We start from the raw sequence: 12,404 nt of genomic DNA, 5'->3' as shown, positions 1-12,404 counted from the left end.
ATTATGTGTCCACATCATAATATGGCTGAGACGCTGCTACCGGTACAGTAGTTGAGAGTGGTGTTTGGGAATAAAATAACTGGAGTTGGGTTGCCGTCCATAGTCGAACGTGAAGAGAAAATCGAAAATAAGCGCTCTCAACAGCTGGGATGAACTGTCTACCAGTTAATTAACTTTTCGTGGGCCACCCTACAAAAAATTAACAAGGTTTTTTTTAATTGAGATCCCCGAGTATGATCACTGAGACTCCATTTGCGTAACGTGGATTACGTATATGTTGAACGAACTTGAATATTAAGAGGAAGTCTGGGTGGCCCTTCAGGGGGTTGTGCAACTTGTTTGTGGGTCACTTAATCCAACAATTCAAGAGTTAATTCTTTCTTCTTCATTTCATTGCATATTATCATAATTAAAGCCAGCACAGGTTACCACTTAGTGTCCGGCCCGGCTTATAAGATGATTAAAAAATCAAAAACAATTGGCAGTTCTTTCCACTCTAAACCCTACAATTTAAATAAAAAAAACCCTTTTCTTCCCATGGATGGAAAAATTAAATTTTAAATTTGTTTAAAGCAAAACTGGCGTTTAATTTTTCTTTTAAATCACACGTTTATATGAAAACTAATACTTATAGCATTAATCCCCATACACAACAACAAAATCCCCAATTCGATGAGCTCCTCTAGCAAAATCCCCCTTTAATAACTGTATTTTTTTTTTATACTAACTACCAACACATTTGAATCCATTAATTCAGGTATTCCATAGTTAATGTTTAAGTACTAACTAACAACTTCCAACTCAGTCATAGCAAAGACCAAACCAGCCCTTAAATCTCTACATACCAAAAACACTCACACACGTTAGCACACAAAAACGATGGTCCTGGATATCATTTTGTGCAGCTTCGACGTGCCATCTTCATAACCTCTATTATCGTGGGTTGAACATGGTTGCCTTCTAGGTTTCATTGAAATTCATAGCTTCATCGAATATATCGACCATGGCCTCCATGCGTTCTTGATGCTCGAAGCGGGCAAACTTTCTTTGCCGCTTACGTTGTAGTAGTTTTCCGGAGGGTTTTATACGTCCCAAACGATGAAATCGTGTATCCTCTTCTTCGGTATCGTATTCGGGTGCTGAGACGGAATCTTCTTCGTCTGTTTCAAAGAATTCCTTAAGTCTTCGGTTGAGTTTGAAAGCTCTCGTGCCGAGAGGTTTTCGTATTGTGCGTGACATGGGCGCCACCCCACGTTCTGGTTGCACTTTCATTTTGGACGTTGCGGAGGCTGATGAATTACCCTTGGAGGCGGTTATGGAGACAACATTAAACAGTTCTGCTAGTTCAGCATCAGTGCGTTGCTGCTCTTTCAGTTTCTTTCGTTTGTACTTGGGTGCATAGTCGAGAATGTATAGAAGACTGTCGATTCGCTGATTATCTGGTTCATCTGTTGAACCATTTGCAGCCGACGTGGACAGCAGGCTAGTGTTGGTGGGTGTCAAAGAAGTGGGCGTTGATGGCGGGGCTGGTGGTAAACTTCCAACTGAGGTATTGCATTGAACGGCACCTCCACTCCCATTTTGGCAAGTGCCAGCACCACCGCCGGCACCGCCACCACCACCATGCGATACCGTATAACGTCTGCGAGGTCGCCGCCGCTTCACCAACGTCCACGAGTATATTGACTGGGGATCGTTGGCCATCAGCTCCAATTCCAGTTCTGTATGTGAGGAGGGTGGCGTCGAACACAATTCCACATCAAATTCTTCATCTGATTTGGCCATTTCGATTGTCTGTTGCCGTCGTTGTTGTTTTAATTGTAGTAGTTAGTAGTTGGTTGTAGAGTATCGTAGCACCAAAAATATTGACCCGGCCAGCAGCGTAAAGCAGCACAAACAAAATACACAAAAGGGAATTACAAAAAAATTATACACACATCGAAAACTCACACAATTTCCAAAGACAACACTCAACATAAAAAACCCATTCTAACGGTCCAAAAACTAAAGTAATCATTCAACACTACTCACCTGAAAAAGGTACTCAGCCTCGGAATATTTCTGGTCCGTTAATCTATGATATTCAGACATCCTTAGAACATTCGCTGTACACTTTCCCAAGCAAGTGAAAAACCCCAACGATAAGCGACGACGATGATGATGATGATGGATTTGCTATGAAGACGGTGATGTTGTTTTGTACAAAAAGAGAATAGTCGAAAATTCTCTCTTCTGTGTCCGGAAAATGAACAAAATAAACAATTTAATTTTCTTTTGCTCTGGTCTTCTATTCTGCTTTGTTATTGTGTTCTTTCTTCGTTTCTTTGGCCCTGTTCCGCGTATTGCTTTCAACAATATATATATATGTATACGATTACGGGCCGCGTGTATGGGTGTGTTTGTGTGTGCCTAATGATGAAGATGAATGCCGTAGTTCTTTTTAACAAAAACCCAAGTAGACGGGGAAACTAGAAACCATGCGAAATTGATTCAAGTTTCGTAGTTGTATGGAGTAGTTGTGTAAATTTCTTTCTTTCCAGTTTTATTGTTATAATTTTCGCCCTTTGTTGTTGTTTTTTTCTTTTTGAGTGAGTGTATTTATTTTTATTATTATTATTCTTTCGCTGGCTCACAACTACAACAATATCACGATACCACGATGACGACCAGACTGTGAAAAAGACTACGGCGTTCACTTTACCTTTCATTGGCTCCGCATTTTATTCGTCATTGCTTTACGTGGTACAATTAAGAGGTATCGTCATTAGCAAAACAACAAAATCTACCCGCGGTGAAACTACAATAACTAGAAGAGGTTTGAAAATTGAAAGAAGGAAAAATGCTTGGTCGTTTTACGGTTCTTTGTGGTTGTTTTAGTGGCAATAACAAATCATCTGCTTGGAAGATTTAATATTTTCACCATCACAATTTTTACATGCATATTTTATTGCTTCCATAATTGATTTGGCTTCTATTTCTTGATGTGGTGTCTCGTTTATGAAAGGAAATGCCGAGATACGTTTTTCACTCGACATTGAATTTGGCTCTCATTGGTGGGTGAATAAAACAATAACTTATGAATTTCTCTGGGCCAGAAAAATTATTAAACATACTGCTGCCCAGCCGGCATTTGACATTACGAGTTGTACACAATCCACCAGGGCTGCACAGAAAAATTTTGTTGTTAGGCAAATGACCCTGCCTTCTAAGTTCTTGTACCATGGTTTAGAACCATACAACACACAAACAATGAAAAATGGCGCGAACTATTGGGTTGCCCAAAAAGTAATTGCGGATTTTTCATATAGTCGGCGTTGACAAATTTTTTCACAGCTTGTGACTCTATAATTGCATTCTTTCTTCTGTCAGTTATCAGCTGTTACTTTTGGCTTGCTTTAGAAAAAAGTGTAAAAAAAGTATATTTGATTAAAGTTCATTCTAAGCTTTATTAAAAATGCATTTACTTTATTTTAAAAAATCCGCAAACCAATAGTAACGCACAAAATCCGAGTTGCACTAATCACTGATTTTGACAGATAGTGAACTCAATATTTTGTCGTTGGGCAACTGCCCCTACCTGTAAATGAATATGTCTTGGACTATGCCCAAGGCTGATTTAAAAAGGTGGTCTCAGGCGAACAGCTGTTAACAGCTGGCCAGGTTTGACGTTTTTGAGATGAAAGATTTTTGTTTGCATTCTCTTTGTTGTTATCTTCTTTCTCGTATATTCTCTGCTCGTGTATGCACACACACACATAAATTTCTTTACGTGTGTTGGCAAAACTATGATCAGCTTTTTGCCAAGATGGCAGATAGCATCATTTGATTTGTGGTTGTTGTACAAATGAGACCACCTTTAATTGTTTCGCCATGGACTATGCCTAGGCAAATTTATACAAGGTAAAGCCACAAGCGCAGCTGATGGAATTTTTCAATTCCAGAGTTGCTTCGAAATCCCACTAGAACGTCAAATGCTTTGTATGGATTTTTTTCACATTTTACTTCTTTTTCTCATTTTAATTGGCTTAATTTTTATTTAACACGTTTATAACCATAAATCTTCTGAACCTGTGGCTGCTACATATGTTAATGCAAATAACAACTAGAATGTCAATTAGGAAGTGTCCAGAAATTTGAAAACCTAGCGGGAATTTATGCCACCATCTCAACAGGTTTGATCAGGAAAATAGATGATCGAGCCATTAAATACGGACCAGGATTCACTGAATAAGGTTAAGCCAAGCGATCAGCCGATATACTTTTTTTTAATATTTGGCAGTACTTGGCATTGAGGATGTCAACTTGTTCTCTTTTTACATTCATTCTTTGTTTACGTTTTCTCCTATATGATGACATTTTCAATAGTCAGATTTGACATCCTTAATGATGTTTATGGGGCCTATCCACTTTGTGTTTTTGCATGTGACCTAACCTTCTATTAGTGAATCCTGAATACGGACGAGCAGTAAACGGGTTTTTTTCTTCTGCAAATTTAACTGGAAAAGTACGCGAACTGACCCATTGTGTTCGGTTATGGTATGGCAACTCTCAAGAATCACGAGAATGAAATTTTGACAATTCGCAGCCGGTTGGGGTTGAGTTCGTCAAACGGTCGGTCTTTCGTTGAAGGAGAATTTATTCGCAAATTATTTGAAAAAACTGTGAAAGAAATCCAAAGGAATCCGTGTGAAATCCTTAAAGAAAATAAACCAAACTTATAATGGCATTTCCAGGCACCTTTGCCTTCGATGAATATGGCAGACCTTTCATCATTTTGCGGGAACAAGATAAACAAAAGCGCATCACAGGCACAGATGCCATAAAAGTAAGAAAAAATTGGAAATATCAAATAAATTCCTTAAAAAACAATTCAAGTGAAGAAAGGACTATATAAATAATATGTTTCGATAAATGTAAGAAGACTTTGTGCACAAATTTGCCTTCCTTATGTCCCTACCGGCTTTTTAGTGAACAGAAATTTCCAGATGGTCAGTGAGTGCGAGCTAAAGTGATTCATGATTTTTATTAAATGCAGTTTTTGTTTCAATGTTTTACAAGAAGCAAATAGTCAAATGACTTGCTCATCTTTCAAATTAGTCTATTGAATTGCAAAATAGAAATTTGTTGTAGGTTTTTACAATTACATGACGTCAGTTTGCTGAAGGAGTCCAAACAATTTTGAGTCTTAATTAATTTGAGGTTAAAGACGCCAAAGAAATGACTCACAATAGAACGTCTACGAGTCAGCGTGTGTGCATTTGAACAGATGGTCAACAAATCCAATGAGAGTGGGCGATTGATTGTCGATGATTTTTTAAAGGGCTATGTCAGAAAGGGAAACTAAAACAATGTTCCGGTTATGAAAAACAGTTTTTTTTTTGCTTAAATCTAACAAACTGCCTTCTCCATGTCTGTGTTTTCTAGAATCAGATATCAGATTTTATAGGAGCAGGTAATGGAAAAAGTTACATTAAAAATTTCTTTTAAGTGTTTGGTAGAACCCAGGCTCGAGACCTAAATACAGAGTTCATTATTCCTGGGGTCATGCTAGAATAATCTGCGGCGTTTGCCTCTTTGCAACGATTTTTTTTTGCGTTGTAATGTGCCCTTTGTAGAAATTTGTAAATACATCGAGTGAAAGAAATCATCACCACTTTTATTACCTATGAAGAACTTTCCACTGTTACCAATTCTCCAAAAACATTCAATAATTCACATTTTAATTGACATTCTCTCCACTTTTGTTTTTCAGAGTCACATTATGGCGGCTCGCCAAATCGCCTCCACCATTAAGACTTCTTTGGGTCCCAAAGGCTTGGACAAGATTATGGTAAGCCCCGATGGGGATGTTACCGTGACTAATGACGGTGCCACCATTATGAAGCTAATGGATGTCGAACATGAAATTGGCAAATTGATGGTACAATTGTCGCAATCGCAAGATGATGAAATTGGCGATGGCACCACCGGTGTGGTTGTATTGGCCGGCGCTCTACTGGAACAGGCAGAGGGTTTAATTGATCGTGGCATTCATCCCATACGTATTGCTGATGGCTTTGAATTGGCTGCCCAATGTGCTGTCAAACAATTGGATGCTATTGCCGAACCCTTCCCCATTGATCCCAACAACAAGGAACCCCTTATTCAAATTGCCATGACTACTTTGGGCTCGAAAATTGTTAACAAATGCCACCGTCAAATGGCCGAAATGGCTGTTGATGCTGTGCTCAATGTTGCCGATATTGAAAAGAAGGATGTCAACTTTGAATTGATTAAGATTGAGACTAAAGTTGGTGGTCGCATGGAAGACTCAATGTTGGTTAAGGGTGTGGTGGTGGACAAGACCATGAGCCATGCGCAAATGCCCAAGACATTGCGTGATGTTAAATTGGCCATTTTAACCTGCCCCTTTGAACCACCAAAGCCAAAGACCAAGCATAAGTTGGATGTTACCTCTGCGGAAGATTATCGTGCCTTGCGTGAATATGAACAGGAGAAATTCACACTGATGGTAAAACAGGTTAAGGATGCTGGAGCCACTTTGGCCATTTGCCAGTGGGGTTTCGATGATGAGGCCAATCACTTGTTGCTGCAACATAATTTGCCTGCAGTTCGTTGGGTGGGTGGTCCCGAAATTGAGTTGATTGCCATTGCTACTGGTGGCAGAATTGTACCACGTTTTGAGGAATTGACAGCCGAGAAATTGGGCACCGCTGGTCTCGTACGTGAAGTTTGTAAGTAGCAAAAAAGAAACAAAAAATTATTTAAACCATTTTCATACAATATTTCTTGGTTTTTTTTTTAGCTTTTGGTACTTCTAAGGACAAGATGCTGGTCATCGAAGAATGCATGAACTCAAAGGCTGTTACAATTTTCTTACGTGGTGGCAATCAAATGATTACTGCCGAAGCTAAACGTTCCATACACGATGCCCTGTGTGTTGTGCGTTCCCTGGTGAAGGTAAGTTGGCTCATGATCAATGCCTAATTTTATGTTAAATTTTTAAAATTTCTTTTAAATCTTTTAGGATTCCCGCATTGTTTATGGTGGTGGTGCTGCCGAAATCAGCTGTTCTTTGGCTGTGGCCAAGGAGGCCGATCAACTCTCTACTCTAGAACAGTATGCCTTCCGTTCCTTTGCTGTGGCCTTGGAAAATATCCCCTTGGCTTTGGCCGAAAACAGTGGCCTACATCCCATTGAAACCTTGTCTGAGCTCAAGGCACGTCAAGTTGCTGAAAACTGTCCCAGTTTGGGTGTGGATTGCATGTTAACCGGTGATTCAAACATGAAAAATCACAATGTAGTGGAATCTCTTAATTCCAAGAAGCAACAAATCCTCTTGGCCACACAATTGGTTAAGATGATATTGAAAATCGATGATGTACGCTCGAAGGCACAGGGCGATATGTAAACCTAGGCATATCATCCACAATACATCATCTGAATTTTTCATGTCGTTTCCCTAAGTTAACCCAACTAATTTGGTTATGTTATTTCCCACCACCACATCTCCAATGCATTTTTAACTCTCATTCCTCTCACCCCACATTTTCATTATGTTTTGCGTATTAACTGTTTGATTCTTCTTATGTTGATTGAAGATCGGTTTTGAACTTCCAATATCAAATAAAAACTTGCTTCAAAACTATGTCATACCTTTATATATAAAAAAGCGCTTAATTATACTACATAATAAAACTAAAAACACAATCTTGGATTGTAGTTAAATTTTTACTGTTTTTAAATCAAGGCAGATTGTTTTGGGTGCGCTGAGCATAGTCACTCAAGAATACAACATGGAGTTGCCTTCTTCTAAGCGGATTGCACAAACTGATGCATTCCTCATCGGTTTTAAATTAGCTGGCATCGGCACGTGCTGCCTTATTACCTTTTGGTCGGCTAGGCGGAATACATCCCACACTGTTGTGGGAGATTGCAAATGTAAATTTGCCCATGAACATTCCATTAAGGAACAGGGGCAAACTACTCTCATCAATGAGTGCTGTTCGATTGAAGTTTTAGCTCAATGATAAGGGGCCTCCTTTTTATAGCCTAGTCCGAACGGAGTGCAGCTGTGCGACACCTCTTAGGGGACCCAGCATGGGATGGGATGGTGAGCACCACACAGGCTGGAAAATTCAGCTCCAATTTGTGTGGCACTCATTGCTGTCACGAGAAACTAAACTGCGAGCTACTGGGCGCGTCCACATGTTGCAGATAGTGGAATGCTCTATACGGAGGAGTAGCTGTAATCGCGTACAATTAGCGGTATCGCTAATTGTCCTTGCACAAATACTAAATGCCTATGATGCCCAATATGGCAAGGCGAGTTATTGGCGCCATTAAATAACCAATGGTCACTCTGTTCCCGCGGCAATCGGTTCTTTGGATGGGAACGAGCTTGTTTACCTACAGGAGCTTGACGAGTATCGCCAACTCCACATGAAAATTTGGCTACGACAACAAACCCTCTTTGGGGAGAAGCTTTTACATGACATAGTACCGCACAAATGTTGCCAGCATTTGGGGGGCATAACCTCCGCTGAAATTTTTTTCTGATGTACTCGCCAGGATTCGAACCTCTGCGCTAAGGTGGCCTCGGTTGTCGGAGATTGACGAGGATGAATTCCCACCACAACAGTTGGGAAAATTTTTCACCATAGCTTCAACATACTCGGTAACAGATTACAATCTTCGTGTCTAGGGTAGAGTGTGTCATCAGTCAGACTTAATTCGTTGGCAAAATTTCAGATGTCTTGTCCAGTATCGGTGTTGCGACCGTAAAGGCACATGTTATTAGGGGAACAACTCAAACTGATTTTATCACACCGCCACTCTGGATCCTTGGGGTAGACGCTGTTCATAATAGATAGAAGATCTGATGTGACACCTCTTTGAGGAGAATTTTTTACATTGCATAGTCCCTCTCAGATTTTGCCAACATTAAAAGAGCATAACCACCGCTAAAATTTTATTTCTGATGTTCTCGCCAGTATTCGAACCCAGGCATTCAGCGCCATAGTCGGATATGCTAATCTCTACGCTGCGGTGGGCTCCAAACACAGGCACTGAGTATTTCGAAAGATACAGTGCCACCCGTCCCCTCACTGAGACTCTCCACTCATGACGCTGATTGTCAGTAACTTGTGGACGGATTGAGCTTCTCTTGATAACGATGAACACCATACAAAACACCATACGCACCGGATTGACCCGATGGTGTTCTTCATCGGCAAGGGCTGCCGCCTCAGTGTATAACACACAGCCATACAAATCGAAGCTCAGTGTTTCAACCTGTGTGATGCTCATAGTTAACCCGTGTCATAGCCTGAGTGTAGACACGGAGTAGACGAAACTGATCCCTATTCACATGTAGGAGGGAAACTCCAGCTTTAAAGCTACCGACTTCCCAGAAGTGGAGTCGAAATTTTTCGGAGTAGTTCTACATAGCAGATTGAACTAAAGGCTAAGCATGGAATATAGTATAAGCCAGCATTCATATGCACTCAGTATTTAAGCAAGGGCCGCTGCCACCCGGCCTCTCACTGAGACTCTTCCCTCAATACGGTTGATTGTTCGCGACTGCAGTTGCAGCTACTCCGTATGGAGTACCTCCGGTACCTCTTAGCTAAGCTTCTCGTGATAACGAAGAAAACCACACACATTAAGCTCAAAGTTCCAGCCTGTGCGATGCTCATAGTTATCCCGTGCCGCGTCGTAGTATTTATCTCCTGGACTTGTTTATCTCTGTAGTGTTATGGCCTAGGGATAAACTCAAGCCTGGAAGTAGTAGTGCCTCAAGTGTTTGCGACCGGGAATAGTAGGGAGATCGGCCTATATAAAAAAATCGTCATTAACATATTCTATGAAATCCAAACTCCGAATGCTAATTAAATATTGGGTTGCCCAAAAAGTAATTGCCGATGTTTTAAGTAAATGCATTTTTAATAAAACTTAGAATGAACTTTAATCAAATATACTTTTTTTACACTTTTTTTCTAAAGCAAGCTAAAAGTAACAGCTGATAACTGACAGAAGAAAGAATGCAATTACAGAGTCACAAGCTGTGAAAAAATTTGTCAACGCCGACTATATGAAAAATCCGCAATTACTTTTTGGGCAACCCAATATATACGCATTCCATTTTATGTCATAATTTTTAAATAAAAATTTAATATAAATACTTTATTGAACTCCAATTGCATTTATGAACTATTTTGCACTGATGGTTTTTGAAACATGCCTCACACAAATACTTTTCACATATAATTAAATATTAAACAAAATTGAACTTTTTAAATAAAATTGCACAAACTACACTTTTTTACCATTGATTTTGGTCAATTGTTTCTTATTGATCCTGTCGAAAAATAAAAGGCCTGCTGCTCTTTCCACAGACTCTGGGGGGACTTGAAAAACTGTCAAAGGCGTGTCATCGCTGATCACTTGATTGGGCATAACATACGCCTCCATCTCCAAGCGATTGTCCGAGGTTTCGCCAACAATTATTTTATAGAAATGTGTGGGTACGGCCACGTTATTGTTTCCTATCACCTGATATTTAACATATTTTTTGCCATCATCTTCTTGACGTGGCAAGTAGAGTGGTCCCGTGCATACATACACGTTTGGATAGGTTTTGGTCAGAGTACGTGTATAGTATTCTAGCCGCTCCCAGCTGTCACGATTGAAACCTTGACCCACTTGTGGCGCCATATTGGTAAGATAGAATGTATCATCGCAGTGTTTCTGATGGCGTTTGTGATTTCCAGCAGCAGCCATATGACCGCGGTCAAAGCCTGAACGTCTATAATCGGAGTTTTGTGATTGGAAATAAGGATGAATGCTATCATCGGGCCTAAATTCACATTTAGATCTATCCACCGCCTCGTTTTTAGCTATAGACTCGGCTGTAAGATGTTCAAAAACCCAGTATGGAACACGATTTCTACGATCATAGCTAAGAACAAAGTCCGAGTAACTTCGCACTGAGTCCAGACTAGGGAATCCAAATTTCATAATTTCCGATACACGACTGGGAGTAGCGGTAAGATTAACATCTTGTGCGGTGGGGGTGGTGGCAGGTACAGCGGCAGATACTGAGGCAAAGAGGGGAAAACCTGGTTTCTGTGAATGCTACAAGAATGAAATTAAAATTAAACAAAAATGCAAAGTGCATGCATTCACCCACCACCCACCCACTTACCTTATGCAAGAGTTCGGCTTGTTTCAGCGGCAATATGTCACTGTGCTTCTGTCTTTCTTTATAAATTCCATAATGATATGAACCAAATGCAGCAGAGCCAACGGCAACTAAAGTTGTAAGCAGGTGTTTATTCATACTTTTTTAACTATTTGCTGAATTCAATTCTTAATTGGCTTTAATGTCAATGTCCACCTGTCCAGATCGGTAGGTCGACGTTTTCCCTTTGCTATGCACGTGAGCAAACATCTCTGTGTTAGCGAACATATGGTGCGAATAAAGGTGGCAACTTCGTGTATGTAGCTGCCAGATGATATTAATTTTGAGAAAACCCGTTGAAAGGAAGAAAATATAGTATTTAAACAAATTTTAATATATAAAAAACGTATTCAATCAGTTCAAATAAGAAATGACATTTGGTGGTGGCGTTTTGGTTCCCCGATTGAGAGTGAATCTGGCCAAATAATTCCACTCATAAGGGTGGCAACATAAAGAAATAAAAAAAAAAAATAAAAAAAAAAAAAAAAAAAGAAATGACATTCAATTAAACACTGTCTTTTGCTACAATGCTTTCTTATATAAAGCTTCTCTCAATGCTGTAAAATAGAACAACAACATATGCCGTTGTCAAAATAAAACAACAAGAACAAATCGTTGCCTGTTGCTGTCTTGCTAACATTGGGCATTGTTTTCTGTTTACGTTTGTAGCATTCGAATTTTTTTTCTGGATACAAAACGCCTGCAACTCGAAATAAGACAATAGGTTTATGCTCGGGAATAAAATGAGTTTCAATAGTGTCAATTAAATTAAATAAGTGCCGTGTAATATAATGCAGATGAAATAAGTGCAATGAAAATAAGTGAAATAGACATTTGTGTTTACACCCGCCACCAGGAATCTGCAATATTTATGTAAGGTATGTATCATTGGATCTCAAAAGTCGTTAAACCTACAGAATTAGTATCCATCAATATGCGTTCACTCTATTTTGACGAAATTGTCGTACAAAATCCAACTGGGAGAATCGGTCCCCCATCTTAGACAATGTTAAAAGTTTTCCAGGAAATACATTTTTGTCCTTTGGTTTTGTTTACATCTTAACGATCTCCTCATAATTAAAACATTAAATTAATGACAGCTAGAACGATGAGGCGGCCCGGTAGCCGTGTTGGTTGTTGTTGCATTTTCATGTGAAGGTGG

General features: G+C 39.7%; 4 protein-coding genes across 4 annotated transcripts in view; 2 read left to right on the top strand and 2 right to left on the bottom strand.

Annotated features, from left to right (window-relative positions):
* Window positions 1-555: 555 nt before the first annotated feature.
* Window positions 556-2,645, bottom strand: LOC106091658 (uncharacterized). Its single transcript, XM_013258255.2, has 2 exons — window positions 2,032-2,645; window positions 556-1,794 (listed from the first exon to the last, which is right to left on the bottom strand). Exons 1-2 carry the CDS (start codon window positions 2,089-2,091, stop codon window positions 961-963), a joined length of 894 nt encoding a protein of 297 aa, XP_013113709.1. The 5' UTR covers window positions 2,092-2,645; the 3' UTR covers window positions 556-960.
* Window positions 2,646-4,574: 1,929 nt separating this feature from the next.
* LOC106091659 (T-complex protein 1 subunit epsilon) lies at window positions 4,575-7,728 on the top strand. The gene is made up of 4 exons (XM_013258256.2): window positions 4,575-4,825; window positions 5,753-6,734; window positions 6,806-6,960; window positions 7,028-7,728. Exons 1-4 carry the CDS (start codon window positions 4,721-4,723, stop codon window positions 7,409-7,411), a joined length of 1,626 nt encoding a protein of 541 aa, XP_013113710.2. The 5' UTR covers window positions 4,575-4,720; the 3' UTR covers window positions 7,412-7,728.
* A 2,425-nt stretch (window positions 7,729-10,153) lies between these two features.
* LOC106091653 (endonuclease G, mitochondrial) lies at window positions 10,154-11,454 on the bottom strand. The gene is made up of 2 exons (XM_013258245.2): window positions 11,207-11,454; window positions 10,154-11,136 (listed from the first exon to the last, which is right to left on the bottom strand). Exons 1-2 carry the CDS (start codon window positions 11,339-11,341, stop codon window positions 10,315-10,317), a joined length of 957 nt encoding a protein of 318 aa, XP_013113699.1. The 5' UTR covers window positions 11,342-11,454; the 3' UTR covers window positions 10,154-10,314.
* A 339-nt stretch (window positions 11,455-11,793) lies between these two features.
* The window catches only part of LOC106092953 (uncharacterized), a 181,428-nt gene continuing 180,817 nt past the window's right edge, over window positions 11,794-12,404 (top strand). The window contains exon 1 of the mRNA XM_059369334.1: window positions 11,794-12,115. The gene's annotated coding sequence lies outside the window, so the exon portion shown is untranslated. The remainder of the gene's footprint in view (window positions 12,116-12,404) is intronic.

This window comes from Stomoxys calcitrans, chromosome 5 (assembly GCF_963082655.1).
Source record: "Stomoxys calcitrans chromosome 5, idStoCalc2.1, whole genome shotgun sequence".
Lineage (NCBI taxonomy): Eukaryota > Metazoa > Arthropoda > Insecta > Diptera > Muscidae > Stomoxys > Stomoxys calcitrans.
This window is presented reverse-complemented; position numbering and strand designations above follow the sequence as displayed.